The sequence below is a fragment of the Poecilia reticulata genome, chromosome 11 (assembly GCF_904066995.2).
Source record: "Poecilia reticulata chromosome 11, P_reticulata-male-v2, whole genome shotgun sequence".
In the NCBI taxonomy this organism is placed as follows: domain Eukaryota; kingdom Metazoa; phylum Chordata; class Actinopteri; order Cyprinodontiformes; family Poeciliidae; genus Poecilia; species Poecilia reticulata.
The window spans coordinates 5,975,565-6,002,231 of record NC_088840.1 but is presented as its reverse complement, the minus strand read 5'-3'; the positions used below and the strand labels follow the sequence as shown (position 1 = coordinate 6,002,231).

At 39.9% G+C, this 26,667-nt stretch overlaps 1 protein-coding gene across 3 annotated transcripts in view; it reads right to left on the bottom strand.

The window, feature by feature from the left end:
* e2f3 (E2F transcription factor 3) overlaps positions 1 to 26,667 on the bottom strand; it is a 127,671-nt gene that overhangs the window by 96,960 nt on the left and 4,044 nt on the right. Inside the window, exon 7 of one of the 3 annotated variants that reach the window (XM_008421414.3) lies at positions 21,554 to 25,645. The exons of the other annotated variants lie outside the window; for them this stretch is intronic. Coding sequence (XP_008419636.3) covers positions 25,419 to 25,645 — 227 coding nt within the window. The 3' untranslated portion in view covers positions 21,554 to 25,418. Of the gene's footprint in view, positions 1 to 21,553; positions 25,646 to 26,667 lie in introns of those variants that run through there. 3 annotated transcript variants of the gene reach the window in all.

Genomic DNA, 26,667 nt, shown 5'->3' with positions numbered 1-26,667 from the left:
GAAGGGTAAAACAACCTTTAAGCATGCTTCGTATTAAAATTGTTTAAAGTTTGACTAAATAAAAGTGGATTTGATGTTACCAAGGTGGTAAAGATCACCCACACTAATATTGTTCTCTCTTTCTACTGATGTGACTTTCACAGTAAAGTGATTTGGTCACCTCAGTTGGTTGTTATTAAGAACTACATCAATCAATCGTTCCAATCAATCAATTTTATCTTGACTTAAGAGCACCGAATCAATCTTTTCAAACTATTAATGTCTGGGATATGTGGTAGAAGTCTGGAAATCCAGGTTGTAACATCATTAATTTGGGACATAACCTTAACTGTTGAATGTATGACAAGATTAAGTAGAAAGCATAATTTTGCCAGATCTATACATCTTTTCTTCTCATATGCTGTACAGTCAAGGCCAAAAGTTTTGAGAATGACACAAATATTATATTTTCACATGATCTGCTGCCCTCTGGTTTTCATGTGTGCATGTCAGATGTTTTCATCACATACAGAAATACAATTGCAATCATATTATGAGTAACAAAAACTTTTATTGACAGAATGAGTTAATGTAGCAAGTCAATATTTGCAGTGTTGACCCCTCTTCTTCAGGACCTCTGCAATTCTCCCTGGCATGCTCTCAATCAACTTCTGGACCAAATCCTGACTGATAGCAGTCCATTCTTGCACAATCAATGCTTGCATTTTGTCAGAATTCCTAGATTTTTGTTTGTCCACCCGTCTCTTGATTGACCACAAGTTTTCAATGGGATTAAGATCTGGGGAGTTTCCAGGCCATTGACCCAAAATCTCTGTTTTGTTCCCCGAGCCAGTTAGTTATCACCTTTGCTTTATGGCAAGGTGCTCCATCATGCTGGAAAAGGCATTGTTCTCCAAACTGCTCTTGGACGGTTGGGAGAAGTTGCTCTCGGAGGACATTCTGGTACCATTCTTTATTCATGGCTGTGTTTTTAGGCAAGACTGTGAGAGCCGACTCCCTTGGCTGAGAAGCAACCCCACACATGAATGGTTTCAAAATGCTTTACAGTTGGCATGAGACAAGACTGGTGGTAGCGCTCACCTCGTCTTCTCCGAACAAGCTGTTTTCCAGATGTCCCAAACAATCGGAAAGGGGATTCATCAGAGAAAATGACTTTACCCCAGTCCTCAGCAGTCCACTCCCTGTACCTTTTGCAGAATATCAGTCTGTCCCTGATGTTTTTCCTGGAGAGAAGTGGCTTCTTTGCTGCCCTCCTTGAGACCAGGCCTTGCTCCAAGAATCTCCGCCTCGCAGATGCACTCACACCTGCCTGCTGCCATTCCTGAGCAAGCTCAGCACTGCTGGTAGCCCGATCCCGCAGCTGAAACACTTTTAAGAGACTGTCCTGGCGCTTGCTGGTCTTTCTTGGGCGCCCTGGAGCCTTTTTGGCAACAATGGAACCTCTCTCCTTGAAGTTCTTGATGATGCGATAGATTGTTGACTGAGGTGCAATCTTTCTAGCTGCGATACTCTTCCTTTTTTGGCCATTTTTGTGCAGTGCAATGATGACTGCACGTGTTTCTTTAGAGATAGCCATGGCTCACAGAAGAGAAACAATGATGCCAAGCACCAGCCTCTTTTTAAAATGTAAAGTGGTGTCATTCTTACTTAATCTTGACAGATTGATCTCCAGCCCTGTCCTCATCAACACCCACACCTGTGTTAATGGAGCAATCACTGAAACGATGTTAGCTGGTCCTTTTAAGGCAGGGCTGCAATGAAGTTGAAATGTGTTTTGGGGGATAAAGTTCATTTTCTAGGCAAATATTGACTTTGCAATTAATTGCTGTTAAGCTGATCACTCTTTATAACATTCTGGAGTATATGCAAATTGCCATTATAAAAACTGAAGCAGTAGACTTTGTAAATATTAACATTTGGATCATTCTCAAAACTTTTGGCCATGATTGTACTTTAAAATTATATTTTCATCCATATTCAAACACTGGTATCTTTGTTAACATTTCTTGCTTTGGTTTTTGTTGGGAATGATTTTACTGCGTGGCACCCTGGGGCGATGAAAGCGAGGCAGTCAGACGCATGTTAAAAAAAGTTACCTTTCGAGGAGAGCAAAGCAGTCCTGACACGACTATCGCATTTCCAGTTTTTCTACAATTACGGGCCTACAGGCAGTCTCACCTCCTGCAGGGTGGGAACGATAAAGACTCGAGTGGGACAATGAGAATATGGTCCAATCAGTTGAAGACACTGTACGCCGTGTGGACACACAGGCACATCTTACCCAAGTTTAATACCACTGCTGTCACATCTTCAGTGTCGAGAGAGGCTAAAGTGGTCCTTATGTGCGTTTTTGCACAGCAGGAAGCTAAAAGTCTCCAAAGCATCAAGTCAAAATGCCTCTTCTCAGCAATTCCACTAGATTTCTTTAGCTTTTAGAGGTACTTGGGTGTTCCTTTGTTGAATGTGGCAACATTTTTACAAACTGATTGAGCTAAATTTTGTAACTGTTTTAAGCTTTTAACTGAATATGCACCTCTAAATGTATATTTCTGCCTGTCCAACCTTCTGCACTTTAGCTGACTTTTTGGACTCTGAAGGGCATTCGGATGCTGCGCCATTACTGCAAATGAATGGCGGCCATGCGACCGCGGCGTTGCAGACGTGTATGTCCACGTTCCATCTGTCAGAGAGCTGTGCTACAGGAGACCGCTAAGGCTAAAAGTCAGCCAGCTGACAACTTTGAAGCATGGGCCAAACAAAATCACCTCTGTGCCTTTTCTAATCTTATTTAATGATGTCCCTGTAGGCTGGCGGCCCAATGCCTCCACTACTGTCATTACTGTGCCACGTTTTCCCCTCTTTCAAAACATGATATGACAGGTTGAATGCTTTATTACCCCTACAAAAGCATCGTTGTTAACCAGATCTGCCACACAATGACAGATAGCTCAGAAAGGTCTGTTTTAATGGTTCCTGAAATGTAATCAAACTATGAAATTATTTAAATTTTCAACTTCAAATTTCTTCCTGTGACAACCTCAGTTCCACCACCTTTCATTCAGAGGCATTAAAGTACGGGGTTGATTTAAAATGTACACAATGATTTTAAGATTAAATTTGCAAAATTGTTTTGAAAACACTATAATTTACCTTCAACTTTACAGCTATGCCTTATTTTTTGTTAGTCTATCACATAAAAACAATCATAGCACAATCAATCAGAAAGTGTGAAAAAGCTCACAAACCCCATGTTAAACAAAATGTCTGCATACTGCATAACAGAACATATTACTTCCAACAGCTGCACAGCAAATTTGGCATTTTATTTAATTACTCGTCGAGTCGGCAAATAAAACATGCGGCAACAAAGACCAGATGATTCAGCTGCTGTAAAGCGAGCCGGATGTGGCGCGCTCTGACTGAGTTTTACAGTAAGATGCTGCAAGTCAAACACGACCAAAGCTGAGACCACATTTTGCCACCGGCAGCAACAAACTGGGGCTGAGCTGCGGTGATGTGGTTGGTGCCCGACCCAGGAGTGGAAGCAATAAAATCCAACTATGTCTCCCATCCACAACAAACTGTGGTCGGGGTTTACCACATTTTTGCTTAAATTTCAAATAGTTCCCCATTTATGTCATTAACTGGAAAGGCGAGACTGTGAGGAATTAATTTAGCCAATTATGCCTCAGTTGTTTGTTTTGAGGTTTTAAATTCCCAAAAGGCAATATTTTTCACAACCACATTTTAGGTTTATGTTCAGTGCAACACTAGCTGTGTTTCCACTGACCATGAAATTGCGCAATTTCACATATCCAAAATAAATTAGCTTATTTCCAAATTGCTTTTGTTTTTCGATAAAATAAATTTTTGCACTAGGATGAGGTGGGGTTTTTTGTCCGTATTGAAATTGGTTTATTTCACTAAACTGCAATGGAAACACTTTTTCCGCATCACACAAAGTGCATGATCAACAGCCTAAGACAAAAACAGTAAGTAGTTGGAGGATTATTCTCTCAAAAAACTTATCCATGTGTGATTTCAAACACCGCTGTAAGGAAATTATTTTTTTTCTACATTAGCTTAATATTGACAAGGTTTTGTGAACATTTATAATGGAAACTACTGAGTTTATTTTCCCGGTTATCAGAGTTCCAAAAACTACCAGAACACAGCAGGAAGGCTGTGGCATTCCACTGGCAAAGGAACTGGCTGTCATGGAAAGTCGTTCACTTTGAGAGTGACCAAAGAGGTTTGTAGGGAAAAGATGCAAAGGTTCAGTGAGCAGCATTAACCAAAAGAAATGTTGCCTGACCCAGGAAAACTTCATAGTCTTGCTTTAATTCAGTGTTAGCCTGAAGATTGTCTTCCTATGCAATATCACTCAATTCTCATCCTCCTGAAGTTCTCCACAAGGAATTTCTTCCATTGAGCTAAATTTCTCAGGATGCATTTTATTCAGGCCAATCAGCAAACAGAAGGAGGAGTTGAGAACAATGATGGCAAATTTCTGTACCATTTTTGACTGGTGGTTTGCCTATGGTTGTAGTTTGACAATGGCCACAGAGAAAGTGAACATACCCATTCAGGCCATGTTGACCACGTTTCCAAATATTGATCAATTAAAGTCAGAGAAAGAGGAATGCCTGAGACAATTTATTGCTAGAGATGATTTTGCGGTTCTACTACAATAGACGAGGGTAGACCTTCTGTACAAAGCAAAACGTAGAAACAATAGCTGATTTTTATCCGGCTAATGCTATGGTGAAGTAACTGCCTAGAGACAGATATCTTGCTCAAGTTTAGATAAGTTTAGATACAAGTACTGCCAGTGCTTCAAAGGAGAAAATAAGTCAGGTGACAGTGTTGAAGAATTATGTGGGCATTGTGGTGGGTAATGAGCACAAGCACCGACCTCAGTCAGTGGTTTAAGATGGTGCCTTTGTAATGTCGAAAAATAAAAAAATCCTTGTACGGAGGATCCTGAGCTGGAAAAGTTTTCCTTTTTGGCCAGGTTTTACCATCTTAGCTAAAAGCTGATCTGCCTGAAGAGCTTACAGACAGGTTTGGTCCACAAATAATCACTAGGGAGCCATTTCTACAAAAGTTGGGGAGCTTCAGTGCAAGACATCGCTGCAAACTGGTTGGTCTGAGCAGCTTGCAGGATTCACCTGAGCTTTTGAATGAACATTCTTAGAAATAAGATTTTACTTGTATTTTCAGTGTAGATTTTTGCAATATGCAGACTTCCAGAAAACAAATGGACTGACTGAATTCAGTTTCTATTGACAAACTAACTAACCATAGTTATCTATGCTTGTAGACTATAGCTCAAACAGTATTCATGGCTACTCTGTTATTTGGCGTTATCAGACTGGATAATTGGTGTGTTAAGAGCCACACAGGGGCCCCTATAGTGTGTGGAAGAACCACAAACAACCTCAACAACCACTTCCTCATCTTAGTCACCAGCTTGGTCACACACTGCTGTGGGATAGCTTCCCAATCTTCCAACAAGCATCTGTCTCCAGTCACCCAATGTGGTTGGGTTGGTGACCAGCAGCAGCCCCAAGATGATCCCGGACGTGTTGATATATCATATTATTCAGTTAGGCAGAAAGTGGGCTCATTTCTAAATGTACCGTTTCTCCAGATGTTCAGGAACTAGTACACACATGTCCAATGCCAAAGAAAATCGATCTGATGTTGAAGAGCCTCGTAATGACCCTATAAGAAAGACTTTTTGGATGTGATCGGTTTGATTTTAATTGTTTAGGGTCATGTTGCTCCTGTGAATCTATAATCCATAGCCTCGGTTTGTGCCGACAAGATTAACCTATTTAAAAAGAAAACCAAATTTCTGAGTTCTGGAGAATCAACCTTAATCATTTATTTTACATTATGAACCACAGAAAATGTGGAACTATGAAGCAGCGAGGAGTTTAAGCTAAAATTCACATTTGTTTTACATTTGATTACCCATTACCAAATAAATCCTCAGAAAGCTTTGTGGAAAAACTCAACAAGAGCAAAAACCAAAACTCTATTTCTGTATGACTCAAAACAGCCTTTTGCTTTTCCAGCCGATGCATAATCCACAATATATTATCTGCATCTGCCGTAGCCGGATTCTATTAACTCTACTCAAATTGCACAGTCATTACAAATATTTAAAATAACTCCATCTTCTTGTGGTGCACTCAAAGGCAAATGATTTCAGTTCTAATAAAACAATCTTTTGCCAGTAGAACACCAGCCTGAAAGTGCAGCTGCTTCTCTTTCCGCCCCTGCACACTGAACACCAGTCGCTCAGTTCCAGCTTCGCAGCCCTCTTCCAGTAAAGAGAACTGGTGCTACTTGCCGTTTTCCAGTTCATACACACATACACACACACACAGGCATGCAAACAGTGTCAAACCACAACACATTTTGGCTGCCAGGAAGGGGTCAAGTTAATGGCTGATTTTGCAGCTCTCTGGCAGAAGGCGCGCACATACACGCACACACATGGATGGAATCATTTCCATTCCGTTTCTCCTCGCTGCTTCACTTGCTGCCACCCTCAGCTTTTTTTTCTCCCTTGTTCTTCTTCTATTTTGCATAATAAACTCCCCCTTCCACTGCATTTAAAAGGTGTGCGCACACACATACGTGCGTACATACACCAAACTGACAGATGGCACCACTGGCTTCAGACACTGTGTAGAGCTGGAATGTGAGAAGAATGAGGGGAAGAACAGAATCTTCCGGTAAAATAAACACACACACACACACACTCATAATAAGACCATAATTATCCTGGGTACTGGCCTTGGCACTAACCTGGGAAAAACCCCAACTTGCCAACTCACTGCACCTACTGACCCGTCGCTACTGACAGGCTGCAAAGGAGACGCATGCCCATGATAACTTATGCAAAGACATGCATGCATCCCAAAAACATCAGCTGTGCATGACGGGAAACTTGCGCACCGCTCAATCATTTTTCCTTTGCCCGTCCTGTTCTCGGTGGGGAATAACAGGGCGGCGACTAGTGTGTGTCTACGCTGTCGAGCTGAGTTATCCTTGTAAAGCTCTGGGCCTGATTATCCTACCATGACTCATCTGGTTGGAGGGACGGCGGGGGGGGAAGAGAAAGAGGTGGGAGAGGTGAACTCAGTGCACAAGAACCCAACAACCAGGCCATGGGTTACATAGCCGCACATGGGGAGGGAGGGAGCAGTCACTAAAAGAACCGATCCTCAGTAAGGCAGACTTTTAGCGACGCTAGAGCAAGCACGCAAACACACACACACACAAGCAGACGGCTGTCTATCGTCTGACCTGATTTTCTCCTACTTGTTTACCGCAGCCCGGACAGGGCTATTGAGCTCCCGGTGAGATTCTGACCAAGTCGGATATGTCAGGTCATATAATTAACTTGCTAATGTAGTCGGTGATCACAGAGAGAGAGAGAAAAACAACAAAAACAACAGGCTGTCGAGGACAGATCTGCAGCCGGCAGGCTTTGTTGATGCTGCGACGCTGCGCCGCCCGGGATAAAGTTGCATAACAACTCCTGCGTCGCGCAGAAGGGAGGGTTAGTGAGGTGGGAGGGTGGGGGGGTTGACATTTAGGATCGGCCAGACGGCGGGAAGGGAGGTCGGGGATGCTGAGTGGCTGGCGACAAACACATGTTGACATGGACACATGCCTCAGTTTGAACACACAATTCCTCACGTAAGTTGTTGCACTTTGTCATGAAGTTGTTTTGAAAAGTGGTGTTCACATAAGCATGTGTTGACAGGAGTTATTTCTGATCCTTCACTTCTCATTTAGCCACTTAAAACCTACTTGCATAATGCTTTTTGAATTGCAAGTGGGCTGAAGAAATGAAAGGCTCACTTACAGGAAGTTCAAAGGTTAAAAAAGATCAGTGACCTACGAAGACGATGTTTTGCCCCTCATTTGCATAGAACCCAACTGTTTGCATTAGATACCACAGTAATTCACAACAATGACCATTTTGAAAATATGATACAAAATGGAGTGTCTTTTAAGGCTGCAGTACCATGTAAAATCGATGCTGATTTTACATGGTTCTGCTACATGAAATCCTGTAATAATGTTATTCCCTCATCAATAACATACCTGGAGTGCTGTCTTGATTCTTTCATGCATATTTGAGAAAAGATCTATAATACCTAGACAAAAGTTCTGTCATTTTGAGCCTTTGGCTTAAATAAGTAAGCTACAGAAATAATCTCCCTAAACTCCCTAAACTAACAGTTCCCTTGTCCTAACAGCATTGATATGTTCAATGGCGGAAGGGGTTTGTTTTTTGCCCACATTTGTTTTTATTACACATTTGGCATTTTTATTATGTGCTTTTTTATTGTACGTTGTCTTCTGTAAATATATAGAGGGTTGATTGATTTTCCCAAAGAACAGTTTGATGCCTTTTTTTGGCTCTAAAATTAGACACAAAAGTAATTGTGGATCTTTTTTTACCAGTGAAGTTAAACATACATATAAAGTGTCGTGTTATAAAACTGGCATATTTACATGGTTGTTTTAATGTACTCAGGTATTAATGCACTGTCCCTTATGAAATAAATTCAAATTCATAACTTAAATTATGTTTTTTGACCAAGAAGTCTTTTACAACTTTTGATTAAATTAATTACTTGAGCAAATAGTGAAACAACCTGGAGCATATAAAATGTTATAGTAAATTGTTAAGAAATTTAATAAGGGCTCTACTGATATTTTTTACTAGAGTTCTCAAAATCAGGCAGATCTATACACTTCTTTTCAAAGTAATACTTATTTTGTTTTTGGAGGCCATCCCACTTCACACATACTAACAGGCCCCACACATTTCTGCTGAGCCTGATTGAATTTGACTGGGCAACGTCCTAACAGCACTCTGTCACCACGGTGAGAGGTCAAACAGAAACACAGCTTATATAAGTCACAATAACAGGAGAGAGATGGGGGCAGCAGGGTGTGGGGAGAGAAGTGTGGCAAGTGTGAGTGTATTTCCATGTACAGCATAAATGGTGATCTTAGCTTCTGAAAAACTTTCTTCACCAAAGTAAGACTTGAACACCATCTCTAAAACATAAAAGAAACTCACAAGATCACCGAAATGAGCACTGAAGCCATTTTTTTTGTTTGTTTCAACACAACCAAACCAAATAGGCCACTATCAAGAACAAGGACTAAATTTGGAGACGCCCGCTGTAAAGTTTTGTAATGGTCTATAATGATAGCATCCAGTCCTTTGCAAATGCACAAATACTCATTGAACTTTTTTACATTTTGGTCACATTACAGTTCCAAACTCCAATGTGTTTTGTTGAGATTTTATGAAAATTTGTATTTTTACTCAACAACCCCTGAACCAATACTTTGTGCAACTACCCTTTCGCTGCAATAATAGCTGCGAGTCTCTTAAGGCTCAACTCTTCTGGGTTTGCTCGTCTACAGACCGACTGAACTCCTTTACCCTTCGCTTGCACTAAAAAGCTGAAGCTCAGGCAGGTCAGGTGAAGACAATCTTTGAAAGTTCACAGAAACAGCTGCATCTATTCAGAATCTGTGCAGCTCTAACACATGAAATTGTGTTGGTCTAAACATTTCCATTGCAGCTCTGGCTGTGTGCTTAAGGTCTTGCTGAAAGGTGGACCTCTAACTTAGTCTCAAATAGTTTCTTGGTCTAATGGGTTTTCTTCCATGTTTATATTGAGCTCCATCAATATTCCTACTCTGACTAATTTCCATGTCCCTTAAAAAGAAAAGCATCCCACAGCATGGTCTACTACCACCATTTTACTGTGTGGCTAGTGTGTTCAGACTAAAGTGAAATGCCACACACAGTATTTTGTATGTAGAGCAGGAAGTTCAACCTTGGTTTCATCTGACCAGAGCTCCTCCTTCTACAAAGTTTGATGTTTTTCCTAGATGACTTGTGGGAAAACTGCTTTGAGAGACACTGTGCTTTAAATCTCTCCACAATTTCATCTCTGACATGTCTATGGTGTCCCTTGGGCTTCATGATGCCCTTTCTTTGCTTATATGCAGGTGGGCTTGTTTATTGGAGTCATCAGATTAAAGGGGAATGAATACAAAAGCATGTCCCATTTTGCAGATCATGTTTCACCTTTCTTTTGTCTCCTTTGTGTTGGTTTATGATGCAAACTCCCACTGAAATGCACAGAAAGTTGTGGTTGTAATGGGACAGAATGTGGGAGTTCAAGAAATATGAATGCTTTTGCATACCACTGTTGATCTGGGGTGGTAGGAAGGTGGCTCAGGCACATTAATACAGTTTGAGTACTCAGAGCTAACATCATTACAGATTTGGGCAACCTATAACATTTCCGTCACAATCCAAATTAGACTTGAGCAGCTGGGTTAATAAAGTCAAAGAAACAGATTACGTGACCTCATAAATAAGATTGGCCTCTGGATTTCTAAGCTATTTTAGTTTTAAAAGTTCAATCAATGCTCTTGATCAAAGAAATGGAGATATAAGACCAGCAGAGGACGACAACACGAAAGGTCTGGAGGGAAGGAACGAGACAGAGAGAGAGGTAGATAGAGCCAGGGAGGATGACTTCCTATAAGCAGAAGCTAAACAGGTCAGACTTCTAGTTTCTGGGTCAAAGCACATTAAACAAGCCCCCACGCTGAGACGACACTCTTGGCCCCGTGGCGAAAAACCAATGTGGACAGGCTTCCACCAACTGTGATTGCACATGAGGCACTTCAGAGCCACACAGCTCTGGGCATCAACACATAAAGTTGCCCTTTATCCTAATTTCCAATGTATAAGGGTATACCAGCCACCTCCTCACAAATACATCAGTGATAGAACATTATGTGTCAACTTAGACAAATGGGTTATGTGCAAATTGAAAGTGATGTTCTCATAATTCTTACTGGTAATAGTCTTGATATGAGTACAGACTATAACATTTGGTTACATAGTCATAGGAGAAGCTTCAAACTCCTAAGTCCTCACAAGGTAGAAAAAAAACACTTAGTTTTAGTTAAGCTAACAGTTAACTCACCTTAGAATGAGAAACATAAAAATCATAATGAAAAGATGAGTTAATCCTGTACTGGATCAGTTTATGATATGTATTGTTGAAGCAAGAATGAAAGAGGGGCATATTTGTCTCATAAGCCCTATATCCCTCATGTCATCATGCAAGATGGGTGCATAATACAGTTTTACAATAATTTGTAAAAGACCTTCAGCTTTTAATAGTTTCCTTATTTTGAAATGCTTTAATTAAGGTGTGAATACAGTTTTATATGCTATAGCAGAAGGCATCTCAAATGGGGATGTCATTGACAGACTCTGACCTACAAGATTTTGGCATCGGGTTGTATTTTAAGTTTTGTAGAATAGAGACAGCATCACCTTGATTATTTTATCATTCAGTGCCACATTCCAACTCCAACAATTCACCTGATGGGACACTTTTCAATGCAAACGCACATGTTTTTTTTCTTCTGAATGTGAGGGCAAAGGTTATAAATCAAAACTGCTATTTTTTATTTATAACCTGTTTGTTTATTTTCTTTTTATTGATCTTTAAAAAAGATTTAGGAGGACGTTTTCACACAGCGCTTTGAGCTCTAAATGTTTTTAATGAGGTTTAGTTCTTCACTAGCTACCGTGTTTGTGCCATTGTCGTAAAAATTAGCCGACATGGATGCTAGCTCAATAGCTACCGAGCACAGGGTTAAGGTTAGCATTGCAAAAAGCTTGTTAGTAAACCTTCAGCTGGAAATTTTTTAATCAAACCACAAATTCTGTTATTAGTTTCAGTTTTTTTTCTGAAAACTTTTGGTTTGCCAAGGTTTTTTTCTTTCTTTCCTCACCTTGAACAGAATGAAATGCAGGTTATCAAAAGCAGAGGACAACATCCTTTATCCGTTGTGAGCTTAGCCGTTACAGGAATTTCTTTTACATTCAAGAACTGTTTACACCTAATTTAACGCCAGTCACCTTAAAATTTAATAACACAACTGCCTTCTGACTATTCATGAGTGATGACTATTCATTCGCCATCACTGTACGGGCCAAATGTGGCAGATGTTACAGAGAAAACTGCTGCCGAACTAAACATGCCACTTTCACCTTTTTCATAAAGTAAGCTCCGAGTAAAGAGCCAAAGAGAAGAAATACTTCTTCAAGGGCAAATAATGGACCCAAGCTGAAGTGAAAGCAGCCATTAGACAAAAGAGACAAGAGTAAGAAGCAAATATCTTTCCAATTATCAGCTGTGGAGCATGTTCCTAAGAGCAAAGCGAAAGGACAGGTTATTAAACTTTAATGCATCACAGCATAGGAACCATTCAAGGCCTTCTCCCTCATTAGACGTAGCCGGCGAGTGTGTGTGCACGTGCGCGGGTTTGCAGCCAAGCGCCTCACACCGCACCAAACACTTAAACACTGCTAATGAGTGTGTGAGTGCTGGCTGGTCTGCTTACAGAGGGAATAATGGATTTAGCTAACAACGGCGTTTTCATTCTCCTCTGTAGATGGGATTAGCGCAGCGGCAGGAAACAAGAGTCATATTCCGCTCTTAAATGATGGAAGCACGCGCGAATAATGAGCACAATGCGCGTGAAAGCTTCTGAAGAATTCTTCAGCAAAAAGAAGGATTTTATCGTAGTTTTACATTTCTGTGCAGGTGACAGCTCTGGCGGGATTTTACTATTCATCCGTACACCCATTCATCGGTGTATGGGATTCCGATGAAAGCGCTGTGTCTGAAGGTGTGTGGGGCTTTTGATGACATTTGTCTGACAAGAGCCATTATTAACCATTAGGAATGCATGTATAAATTATGTCTATATCGCAAGGTTAACCTAATTGAAGATAATAATGACACTTTGTCGCTTTGTGTCTTCATTTTGGATTGGTATTGAAGAGGTTGCCTTGAAACGTTACTGACAGAGGATCTACATTAGTGTCTTGCTGAAAGACTAAAATGACTTCAACTTTTTTTTGCCACATTACAACCGTCAAAGTAATTTTTTGAGATGTTATGTGACAGAAGAACACAAAGGAGAGTAAAAGTGTGAAGTACTCAAAGGTACAACAGAGAGTAGTAGTGAACAAAGAGCTAAAACAGCAGGTCAAAGAGAAATCTGTAGAGAACTTTTAACGAAGGTTAGCTTAAAACCTAGCCTTCATTATATGAAGGTCTAATCTAACCCATTGTGTGAAAACTGAAAAATAAATTTCACAAGCATTGGGACTGCTTGAAAAATCAGTCCCAATGCTTTTTCACAATTTTGCAATTCTGGAAATTCACACAAAATCAACATTAGCGCATTCTTTTCTGTTTTGTGTTGATAAATACTAAAAATGCCAACTACAAAGAATTTACCCGCCATCGTTTTGGCTAAGCCTTCTACTGTAGGTGAGTGGATGAACAATGAGATACAGACTATCCTCACAAAAAGAAGTGGCAAAGTTGTACAACTTGTCTACATCTATTCAAAACAGATTTTTAAATAAATTTAAAATCTATCTGAGTCGATTCTGAATTTCTATAGAAGCAATAATTTTTCTGCACCTCTAACCTGTACCAGTAGCAGCTACTGGCTGTACAGATGGTAGCACGCTATATTCTCACTATTCTTGAAAGCCTCAGACACACAGTAAAATTACAAACTTGGAATTCAACTACAACTACTTCTCTATTTCAGATATAACCTTATTTTCAGGGAATAAAACAGGAACAGAAGTGGAGGTAATACCAGAAGAAAAACTAGCACGCAGCAGGGCCAAGATTCCATGTGGAATAAGTCGGCTGTTTCTAGCTTCCATGTCTTGCCCTTATTCCTTTCAAAGCAAACAAACAGCATGATGAAATTTCAGTGGGTGATATATTGCCCCGGTTGATGTCTGTGTGCAAGCTTCCACAAACAAACCAGAATTGATTCTCCTTATTGAAATCCCCCCACATAATTTCCAAGGGAACCCATCTACCCAGGATCCCTCTCTTTCCCTCTATAAATAAAAACGGATGTAAAAGTGTTGGGGGGGGTGGAGGAGGAGGAAGATGGAAAGAGGGGAGCAACAGGAGCCTCTTTGGTAAGAAATCTATGATCAACTTGGGGGAAGCAGAAGTTGGGGTCCGTTCTCGCCATGTGAGCACATTAGCAACAGACAAAAAAAAAAAAAAAAAAAAAAACGCCATTTAAGATCCAGTCCAACTTCCGAGGATCAATGAAGAAGTATTGGCTGCTGCACTTGTGCTCAGTGAGGCACTAACTCTCCCTCTGTCCATTCCTGCATCCGGCGACCGTCGCCATGTGTGCGGAGAGCGGTCGCCGAGCGATGATTTCCCCTAGATGTGATGATTAATGTGCCTGCTCCGAGATGCTGAGTGAGATTGATGCCGCCCGCCATTCCCCCCAATGCCTAATCTTTCATCCTTACAGTAAATATGACACAATGTCCATATGCACGCAGAAACGGCCTGATTACAAACAGCTTGCAAGCCGTCGTCCCTTTTTAATGATTACATCCAAAGGCACTTGCTCAGTCGAACGGCTGCTTTGGCTTAATGAAATTAGCCCGTCGCGCCATCTTGCCTCCTCTGAGCGCGAGGTAAGGAGTTTCCACAGGGGTCACTCAGCTAAGTAGCCCCGGTTAAGCAACTCCAATGCAAATGAGATGTAAATCAGGCTTAAACGGAACACGGTTTAATTTGGCCTCCTGACATTGCAAATAGTCGTGGGGGGAGAACAGGGGATCCGATGCAAATTTCATGAAAATAACAACCGATGGTCTTTGTCTCCACTGGCCAAAGGCTAAACGCCTTTAGGTTCTGGTTCACGTCTGGTTTTGTCTAAGCAAATGTTTGATTTATCCAAGATGAACTGAGGAAGGTAAATGGCCCACAGGAGATAAGGGTGTTTGGGGGAGGATACAAAGCCATGGCTGTATCATCGTTACGCAGGTGAATTGTTATCCAGGAAAAAAAAAAAAAAAAAACAACTCAAAACCTGAGAAGAAACAAGCAGGCTTCACATGCAAACTGCTCCACATTTATCAAAGCCAGAACCCAGCTGTGTCAGATCAAGCCGACTCCTACATCATGAGGAGCGTTGACTCAAAGTTCGCCCCTCCCCTTCTGAGACCGGGCCCTGCGGTTCAAAGCTTGGATATGAATATGCCGATATGTCCGGGTGGTATTAACGTTTGAGAGCAAAGCCACAGCCGAAGACCCCTGGGAAGAGGTCAGACTTTTGAACAGACGAGCCCCCGAAGACCACGTGTCAGAGTAAAATGACTTTTTCTAATGCGCAGTCAACAAATTGACCTATGCTATGGATTCATGCATGTAGGAGTAGTAAATTGATCTGCCTACCATCCTCCTGCCCTCCTACAACCGCAAGGAGTGACAACTTCTACTGGGTGCTTGAGCTGCAATGAGATCTTAAAACTGCACAATATTTTTTTCAGTTTTTCAATAAATTAAGTCTTTTTATTCAACATTTAGCTTATTTATATAGCACTATTTTATATATAGAAATGTTCCTTTTTCCTCAATGTCTCAATTTAATTTTGCTTTTTAATTTTTAAGGTTAATGTTTAGCCTGATGGACTACCTGCACAGTGATCTACGATCTGACCTCCTTAAAAAATAAAACTTGCATTCATCTGGAAATGATATCTAAAAATGTTTTCATTTATGAACTTGAATATTTATGCATTTCATTTACTTTCCCTTTCTTTAACCAAGGCTTTTTTTGGTGGATTTTTCTTTGAACACTTCAGTTTGTGCCACAGCTACACCACCTCTGTGTTGTGTTTGTCTATTTCTTTCAACAAGAAGTTTGTGAATTCTCATCTGTTTTTGTACTTTAAATACATTTTTTCACACTTCAAACTTGAGACTAAAAGTGCTATTTGAATTGTATCATATTTTATTAAATACGTTATCTTATTAAAGTTCAACTTAAAAATAGGGCAAGATATATTAATAAAAATGTACAAGAGATTATAGCCAGGTCCCACTGGCAGGTTGATGTTAAAGCACAAAAAAGGAACTGAATTGTTCTTTAATAGCATTTTCTGTTTCATAGATTTGTTTTACTAGTAGCTACTACTAAAAGACTTTGTTTTGATTATTCAATTAATCATCAGGCCAAACGATACATTACCGTTACTAAACAAACCTTACAAAACAGATAAGATTTATATACAGAAATTAATAACCAGATCAGTAACACATACATGCTAACAGATTTAAATTCAGTTTTGACCCCAGTTATTGTACAGTGCACATTTGAATCCATTTATAAAGCCAAATGGTAAAACTTGTGGAGAAAGCATGTGGCGACAGCAGAAAGAAACAACTTACCTTTAACGGGATGCGTTTGCTTTTTGTGCTAAATATGGTCGTGTTAACCACTACGTTTTAGCTACAATTATGATCCTCTGCTATGAAGGTGAATGACTGAAGCTTGAAATGAAATTAATCAAAACCCACACTTTATGGCCTAGTCAAAGCTGGACTAGAACATTCCACACTGATTAGAGATTTCAAAATCCCATTAGTATTCATGGAACCTTCATTTTAAGAAAAAATAAATACATTGAAACTTTCTAAATATTCCATTTAACATCTTATTCGCTTTAGTGCAATCGTCTTGCTTTTTCCTTGTTTTAAGAAAAAAACAACAATATAAAAACAGAACTCCACTTCAAACTGGTCAATTCAAGCAGTGATGCTGAAAGAGGAAAAACATGCCATAATGTGTAATTTTCCCTTCGGGTGATCAATAAAGAGACATCTTACAGTCAATCCCCCTGGAAACCGTCTCCTCCGGGGAGGGGAGGGCGGTCACCCATGAAGGCCACCCCTCGAGGTAGATCAGCTGAAGAATTAGCAATGTGGATGTAATTCTGCTCAATTTGTACATTTGCAAATAAATAAAATGCGGAATCACTGCCTTTTTGAGTGATTGTCAACAATATATACAGGGTGAGAGATTAACAGGAAGATAAACACTGAAAATGCAGATTTAAAAAAGGAAAGGCTGTACTGATGGGTCGTTTAGGCCTTTAGATGTCCGGCTACATAGCAGCTAGCTTTTCACAGCAAGTAATAAATCAATTAACCACATGATAAATTAAAATGAGTGTAATGATTTTCAAATAACAGTCCTTTAATATCACTGAGAAACACTGTAAATATTTCATACCCAGTAGGAAGTAGTGAGTTTGCAGTACTTTTGCCTGTTTTCCCTGTCTAAGCTGAATGATGATTATTTATTAAAATGCAGTTTTGGTTACTGGAACTTCATAGTCTGTTTAAATTATTATTGTTTTGACTGTTTAATTTATTTCGGATATTAAGATTCTAAATGTTCTTAGAATTGTTTTTATCTCAGTGGGTATATTTTCCATTATTATCATCATCTTAGTTGGATATGGACTCAAAATAACATTATAATTTATCGCAATCATTTCTGGGACAATTTATCGTCTGGTTAAATGTCTTATTGTGACAGCCCTAACCGTGTGTAGACATAAAGATGATTTGTCCTCATTTCAATTAGCCAGATGCTACTCTGTTATTTATGACATATTTTCACAATGTTCGCTCAAGTAGCTTAAGCTATTTATACCTTTCAAATATTGTAAACAATAATAATAAAAAAAGACATTTGTTTCAAAGACAATCTGTTGAAACATGGAAGTCGTCCACTTATCACTCTGACTTGCCAGTTAGTTGAAAACGTACTCACAGATTCATCAAAACGCAACAGCTAAAAGAGAGCTAGCAAATCCAGGTAAGATAATTACTACACATAGCTTAATAGAACCCTACTTAAAAAAAATACACTACCAGAGTGAAATGTAGAACAAATACGACTGAGTAGTCAGAGCAAACTGTCATAACATGGTATAACACATGAAGCATTTAAGAAAGTGCTTGTACGGTGGAGTGTTCTGCAAATCTCCGTTAGACTTTTCTTTTTTTTTTATCTTAAGGGACAGCTGCGTTGAGTATTTTCTGGGAAAAAAAGTAAAGTTTCCTGCACCTTCCAAATATATACATCTTCTACAAAAAACCTATCAGCACCGATTAGGCAACAGGTTTCTACTGGCATAACCACCTAAAGTTGAATCGCCATCCATTCATTCTTCCACATCCACTGCTACTCTGAGTCAAGTACAGGTACACCTGTTCTTTTCCCTTTTATTTTTTCTTTTTTTAGAATAGACTCTCCACCCTGAGCTACCGAGTGGTGAATCAAACTACTCCTGCACTGCTTTCTCACTATCCGTTTCATTCATAAACCCAAAACATTGCAAAAGGTAGACGATTGGCTGGGTGGCGCTACGTATAAAGACGACGCGTGCTTCCCCGCCGCCAATGAGAGGCGAGTAGTACGCGCTCTCCCTCTCTCGTGCTCCCTCTTTAACCCTCTCCGAGTTTTGTTTTCTCTTCCAGCCTCTGAGTTTTCAGCAGTCGCAACGGCAGCCCGGGCGAAGGGAGTACAGTGCGGCGCAGAAACCGGCAGCACAATTTGGCTAAGAGATAGCTGGACTGGCCTTCACAGTGAAGGGAAAGAAAAAAAAGAAGAAAAAAACAAAACACACAAAAAACCTGAGGGATGTTATCTTAAGTGGCGACTCTGCCCTATGTCGCTTTTAAAGTCCAGCCATCTGTGCATTTTGCTCAGCACTTTAAGCCTCCCACTGTGCGTCATTAGTTTGCAGGTGACAAGGAAAAGCACTTTAAGAATGAACCTTCATGGAGAAATTGATTGGCTGATTGACAGACCCAACCAACTGCTCTTTAACTCCTGGAGGTGCCTCGACATCCAGGGCCGACTCAATACAAACCAATCTTAAAAAAAAAACAAAAAAAAAAAAACTTCTTTCCCCCCACCCCCATGTGCTCATCTTAGTGGCACAGAAGAAAAGAGAAAAAAAAAACGAAAATCAGAACCACACATGAATCAATACCAGCAATGATCCAGTGACTCTCCATGAACTCAGACTGAGTGTGCCACTGTTGTGGGGGGAATTGGGTTGACAGAGTTCAAGGAGGGGGATTTACAGGTCCAACACTGCCATCTACGGACAACACTGGGGTACTGCAAGTGGCCAAAGGATTACATCATCATGTTTGGGGCGATGATGTGTTTTTCTGAGATGCTGCGGCTCAGACAAAGAGAGATCGTTTGTGGATCCTAAAGGTATGAGAAAAGTTTTTAAAAATAACTACGGCATTTGGAATTTCACTGAGTTTTTGACTAGTAAAAAGATTTTTCTAGTTATAAATGGCTTACTAAAGCAAAAATATTTAATTTATTTAAAAACTCAATCATGTGGTAAACAAAAAGTACCATATTTTCCACACTATAAAGCGCACCTAAAAACCTTCAATTTCCTCAAAAGCCGACAGTGCGCCTTATAATCCGGTGCGCCTTTTATATGGACCAATATTGAACCACAACAGATCTAACAACTACGGTAAGCAGCCGCCGACTTCATTTTCCCCCGTAGAAGAAGTGCGCTGTGCATGCTGGGATAGTTGTCAGAACGCTGGTTTGTTAATCAAGTTTGATAATACATTTAAAGCCGGGGGGGGGGGGGGGGGAGGGGCGGGGGAAGAAAGACAGAGACTGCGGCCATAGACATAATATATGTCTACATTGGCTGCTCCGGCGCAGGAAATACGGCGGCCATCTTGGAGCGGTACTCCCTCCTACTTTGCTCAATCAAAACAGCAGAAGATGCCTCAGCACTGAGGGATATTGTTGTTCGGATCGATGGATTATTGATGTGAGGGCTCCACAGACAACATTTCACAAATAAGATGGACATATTATTGTGTATATATTGTGATTGGAATATTACTTTACTGTATTTATGTCCACTGGTGAGATACCAGCTAATATTAGCTGCAGTGCTTGGTGTAATATGGGTTCAGCCCCACTATGAAGGCTAACTGAGATTCTGTAAATCTAAAAAGAAAAATTATTCTCTAACATTGGTTTAGATTATCTGACACAAGAGCCTACATTAGAAATGAAACAATGTAACATATATTATAAAACTTATATTACGTGTTATAACATTCACCAGCAAAGTTTACACAGACTATTAAAGACTATTATTTATATGTAATTCTTTCATTAGTAAGATACATCTTAAATCTTCCGTTTTTGTTTTGAAGTTTTCCTAAAGACACGGTGTGAGGAAGAAGAGGGAGATATCTTTAAAGAGAGACGGATTCACTGCAGCACGGATGAATCTCACATCGGATTTTGGACTCAATCTCAGCTGAAAAACATATATATACATCTATGTATATGTACATACATATAAACATGTATCCAATATATATTATTCAGTATTAATCATTATTTGTGTTTGTATAGTTATATACATATGTATTGATATTACTAAATGTATTAAATAAATTATGAACGGCTGTGTGCTTTGTAATATGCTCATCATACATCAATATCAGATTATTCCATTCCTATTCTATTGTTATAGCCACTAAGCATATTTAAATATGCTGAACTATATATTAAAAACATACTTAAATAATAAAATTGTTCATAAATGTAGCTTTGATAGATGTTTGAATAAGGTTATCAGTAACAAAAAAGCGTGTTATGATCGATTAAATGTGCTGATAAGTCATTTTACCTGCTAAACACATAAGCTGAGTGGAGTACCGCTCCAAGATGGCCACCCTAAATCACGTCAGATGAGAGCGGTCCATGAGGCGTCTATCCTTTTATTATGTCTATGACTGCGGCGGCAGCGTGTCGGTTGGTCTGTGTTACCCAGAAAGCAGTTGGGCACAATATCGCAACACCAACACCGTGAATGAAACAATGACTGGGGCAGACTACTATATAAAGTAATCGGGGACTACTTAATTATATAAGTGGATGTGTAATAATAGAGTACGGAACAAATTGGCAACCCAAACTGAAGCGTCTATTCTATGCGCCTTATATATGAAAAAAGTTTTAAAATAGGCCATTTATTGAAGGTGCGCCTTATAATCCGGTGCGCCTTATAGTGCGGAAAATACGGTAGTCAGAGTGTTTCCTCACCTGTTAGCCTTTAACCTGACTGAGTCTGGAACATTTTCCATCACTTCAAGACATGGTTTTCTTACCAAAAACATTTCAGAACACCATAAAAAAACTCGAGATGATATTTGTTTCTGAAATAACGTCATCACTGTATGCAGGTGCTCAGTTTGACACCTTTTCTTCTTCTCCACTCTCAAAAACACAAGCAAACCTCCATACTTCACCTCGACTCATTTCCGCTTGAATTCACAAAAGCTGTATTTCTGAGAACCAGAGGGTAATGCTTCATCTGGCAGTTTGAGAACAACACCGGGTCTGGAGCAGCCGGGACACATTTTGGGATTGTGGGCTCTCGCTGCCCCCTAGTGTCGCCACATAAATACTGTATGGGGGGGGGTTTCACACCAAGTATGAAGAGAGAGAGGTGAGAAATGTTTTAGGTGGGAAGAGAGGCCCAGAAGAGAAGTACTGCTTTTATTTTTAACATTTTTCTCATATGGAGGTCAACTGTCTCATGAGAATAAATCTGAAGAAAAGCTTAACCTTTAATACATTTTCTCAAAATGAGTCTTCCAGAGCGGTTTTTGCTCATTTCTTTGGAACAATAACAACACATTTTCCAGCAAAGGTGGCCCAAAACCAACAGAAATTGGCGTACTTAATCAGATCATCTTAAAAGTATGAATACATAAGCAATAAGAATGAGAGTGGAAAATGAAGCAAAATGACGCGAAACAGTTTAAAGTTGAAAAAATTCCCAAAAGAAGAAAAATGTGCTAAATTTAGTTCTTGATTAAATATCTCGCTCTACACCAGTGGTGTCCAAAGTCAGTCCTCGAGTGCCGCAACGCTTCATGTTTCAGTTCTCTCCCTGGTGGTAGTAACAGCCTCCTCAGCATGTCAATGTTCTTCTTAGGGCTTTTAATGAGGCATCAATTGATCCGGTTGCGTTAAACCAGGGAGAGACCTAAAACATTCAAGATGCCGGCCTTCAAGGACCAACTTTGGACACCACTGTTCCTCACCACTGTCACCAAAGCAGATTTGTGGGAGCTTTTCTGAGGAGAGGATGAAGGGAGCCATGAGTCATGAGATTTAGGGCAAGACTGTCCTCCTTCCTTCAGTAAGAGCATTAAAGGCAGGTCCTCACTTGGTCTCTTACCATGACAATGACCCAAGTAAGAAGTGGCTCCATAGGAATCACATCAAGCACCTGATGTGACTTAATGTGTAGCTTAGGTATCTAGACTTAAACCAAATAGGAAATCTTTGGAGAGAGCTGAACCCGAATTTTGAAAGATTTGGAGATGATCTGCATGTAACTGTGGGCCAAAATCCCTCCAGCACTGTAGACAAACCAACTCAATAGCTACAGTACATGTCAGATCAATTAATTAAATGTTATTGTCTCTACTTTTTATAAGATTCTGTCTGTCATGTATGATGGATTAAGTCTAAGAAAATATTACAAGAAGTCTTAGGAGAATAAAGTTGAAATAACTCCTAAACTAAAGTTGTAGTTTTATGAGAATAAAGTGGTAATATTCTGACTATTCTCATAATACAACTTTATTCTCGTAATATGACTTTTTCTCATATTGCTGCGACTTTCTCATATTCCGACTTTATTCTTTTACAACTCATAAAAGTATGACTTTATTCTCAGGATATGAGTCGCAAATTAATTTTTTAGTTTTTTCTTCATATGGCCGTAATATTCTGTTGTTACTCACAGTTGAGGTACATGGTGAAAATTTCAGATCTCTTCGTTCTTTATTGGAAAAGCGCTAAAGATCAGGCCTGTATTAAATACTTATTTATCTCGCTGTATTTACAATTCTGCACCATGAAGACTAAATTAGGCCTTGAATATGCAGCAAAAAAGTGCAACTAGAACCCAATTTCATTGCTTTAGCAGAGCTAAAACAGCTAAACCAGGAGAATTCCAGGCAAAAAGACTAAAACCAGCAGACTAAAACAAAACAGTACTTCTCTTTAGTGTTGCCAAATCCTCCTGAGCTTCTCCCAACATGACAAGTCGAACTGAGCGCTGAAATACAGCTAACGCCCTCAGAGCCGCGTGCACCTCACATCTATTAAGTTGTCACAGTTGAAATTGTTTCGTAATGTAGGGCAGGTCCTTAAATGGAAGGCATAAAGGGCTTTTGTGACAGCGGAGAAATAAAAGTCGATGCTTTCAGAGGTCCAGAGCATCATCGGGAGACAATTCCCCCCCACCACTCTTAACATCGACCAGAGGGCACGCTGTCTGCACGGGCATACCACTCTCTGAATGGTTTGATGACAAAAAATACTGTCATGAGACTTTTCACTGCAGCAATATTCAATGTCAAACCCTTAAGAGTGCAATCAAAAGTCTACGAATCAGAAGGCTGAAGAGCAAGTAAGAGCTAGAGACCTGAGAAAACTACAAAGTAAAGAGAGTTTCAGACAGAGTCTTGGCAGGGAGTTCTAATAAGACTGCAGTAGAGGGAAATGGACCAATTCAGAACAACAAGAGTCAAGACCTATAGTATATAAAGGTTTCATGAGACAAATATTACGTACAAAATGTACCAGTTCGAGTCTGATTCAGTCTTGATGTTGAGGCTTTTAAATCTGAATTGTCCGTACTGACCTCATGAACAGCCTTATTCTGGTTACCAATACCAAAACCTAAAAACAATCTTATCATCCAACAGTAACTAGTCTTCACAGCTCTTTTAAAGAGGACGTTATTTTGGCTGCAAAAAGTAATCCAGTGCAGAACCTCCCCAACATGTTGCTGCACAGTGCCAGTCAAATTTAACTCTGGAAATATTTCAGCTTGGAAAGTAACTAACAATTTGGAAATAAAGGTATTTGAGTTTTAAAACTACAATTGGTGGATGCAGCCAATCATAACAAACAGGAAGGTCTTAGTATTGTCAAACACACTTGTGTATGCACTGCTCAATATGCCGATGGCTTAGAAACAATTTATCGTTACAGGAAAACTCCATCTGCCATCATCGGTGGCCGTGCTAACTACCCTTAGCATTCATCAGAGAGCAGTGGGTAGGGTGTGAACCTACATGAGGTTGATGGACAGTGCCAAGACTCTCCTCCTGGCTCTGATTGGTGTATTTCTGCAAATGGCTGTAGGACCACAGAGTGAAGGCAGAGGAGTTTCATCTTTATATTACATTGTCAGGACAGAGTGACAATTTTAACATATATTTAAAAGCAGCGTTTTTAAAAGTTACACAAGTTAAAACTTACATTTACTAATCCTAGTAAACAACATTAAGGTTTTTATAATCTGTGCAAATTAATTACGGAGACAACAAGTGGTTGTCATTTTGTCCCATCACTTGTCAATTTAGACCCATCACAGGAAGATTTTGTACCTGTGTTGAAAATCAATGGTTCAAAGGAGTTTCTGTTTTATTCGCTCTTACTCTACTGAAAGTAAACATTTTTATGTAACTCCAATAAATAATCTCAACCAACAGCAGGTGGCTCAGCTTTGTCTTAGTTTGATCAAGGGTCCTATAAAAGTCAGCAGGCTCCAATGGGGGAATCAATGGAAATAATAGTTAACATAGTCTTTTACAAAATAACATAGCATTAATTAAATGTGAGATTTCTGCATTCTACAATTCTTTTATTAATCAAGATTACCTGTTGACCAAAACAATAAAAAGTACATGGCCATGAAAGGCACTGTTTACAGGCAAAACGTGGAAACGGGTTTGGAGTCTTGGGATAAAATGGCAGAGAGTGGAAACAAAATATGGATGTCTTTTCAAGACAGCATGGGACGACAGAATGACTGTCAGATGCTTTGGAAACTCCCTGGTGACATCATCATGCCACCCATGATGACACTATTAATGCCCTGTGTTGATGGAGCACTTGAAAATAAAACATACCCAACGCTGCTCCGCCTTTGCAGCAAACTACATCCAAGGTTGAATGATTCTTTGAGGATCTTACCTTATTTTAAAATCAGTGAGTGAATTCAAGTCACATCCTATAACATAGTTTTTTCCTTTATAATGTCTTTACAGTTCATTTGACATCCAACAGGAAAAATTATCCATGTTTTCTCACTCAGTCTTAAACCTATTAATGATCTGAGACAACAGCATCCAGCCAATAAGCCTGAGTTTCTTTCCGGAGCAAATCCAGTGTGACGTTTCCTTGGAGGTAGTAAAAGATTCAAAACAAAAACTTAATTTGAGCGAGTAGATTTTTTTTGTTTTGTTTTGTTTTTTAATTTCCCCTCAGCCTGAATGACGATTCCAACGGAGTCTGTTCAGCAACGCAGCATCTCCATGTCAGGCTGAGGAGAAGTTTGTGATGCCTTCATCTGTGGTCAGGCTGATGAGGCAACGCTCCCCGTCAAGGGAGGAGACCGGAGACGAAATGGCGTAGCTATGCTCGAGTTTCAGGGGGATACTGCACGAGTTCGTCAAAGGGATGAAACTTAACAGTGTCGAGTGTGGTGTCACCTCAGACTCTGGGTTTGAGAAACCTTTCGTTTCACAGCTACTGTTAGCATCCTCTGGAAAGACAATTGGGATGGGGGAAGAGATGGAGAAAGAAAAATGAATTATCAGAGTTAAAAAATAAATTTAAAAAACTGAGCTTTGAGTTTTTTTTGCCCCAGTTTTGTCATTTTACAATACATCAGTCTCTGCTGTTAGAGAGGGTTGACTGTTAGCCCTGCCCACCAGGTCATGTCTGCACATGTGCAGTTAACTATAGTCACCCCACTGTTTTAGTCACTTTTCAGACTCCTCAAGCAGGCAACTTCTCAAAAAAAAAAGAAAAGCAACTAGTGACAAATCTTGTAACTTTTTTTTAATTACTGCGGTTGGGCTGGGCAACAAACTAGTAATAAATATCACGATAGACATGTGATTAATATCAATAGATAATATGTTTGATAGGTTTTTTAATAATTTCACTGAACGATGAACCAGAACCCCACATCATTCTGGGGGATGTAAGCAGAGGAAAGGCTTTAGCCGCTCTTCCTCTCACAGTCAGGCAAAAAACGTGAATAGCATTACACAACTCACACACTCCTTGGTTACCTAGCAACAACCTGCTGAGTAACTTGTGCAGCAGCAGTTTCATTTTTCACCATTTTTAAGCCTAAATACTTAAAAACAAAAAAAACACAGAATGAAAGGAGAAAATAAGTCCAACGGCTCAAGAGGAAACTGTGGATAAAACAGGAAACGTCAGAACCCGTTTGGCAATGTCTCAGATATTTAAAACAAAAAAACTAATCAATAATTATAAACAGGCGCGGAGCTATGGCGGGTGCAGGGGGGGTCAGCTGCCCCCCGAGCCGGGACGGATGGGGGCCCGGGTCTGAAGGTACCAGGGAGGGAGGAATGGTTTCAAGTCGCTTCAATGTCTGATTATAGACGGAGAAAGTGCGCCCTCGCCTGTTGAGAAAGGTGTATTTAATGTTAAATATACCTTCCCCAATGGAATACATACTAGTCAGTCCCAATGGCTGTTTCACTCACAGTTCAGCCGAAATGCTTCCTGGGTAAAAATCAAAAGACAAAC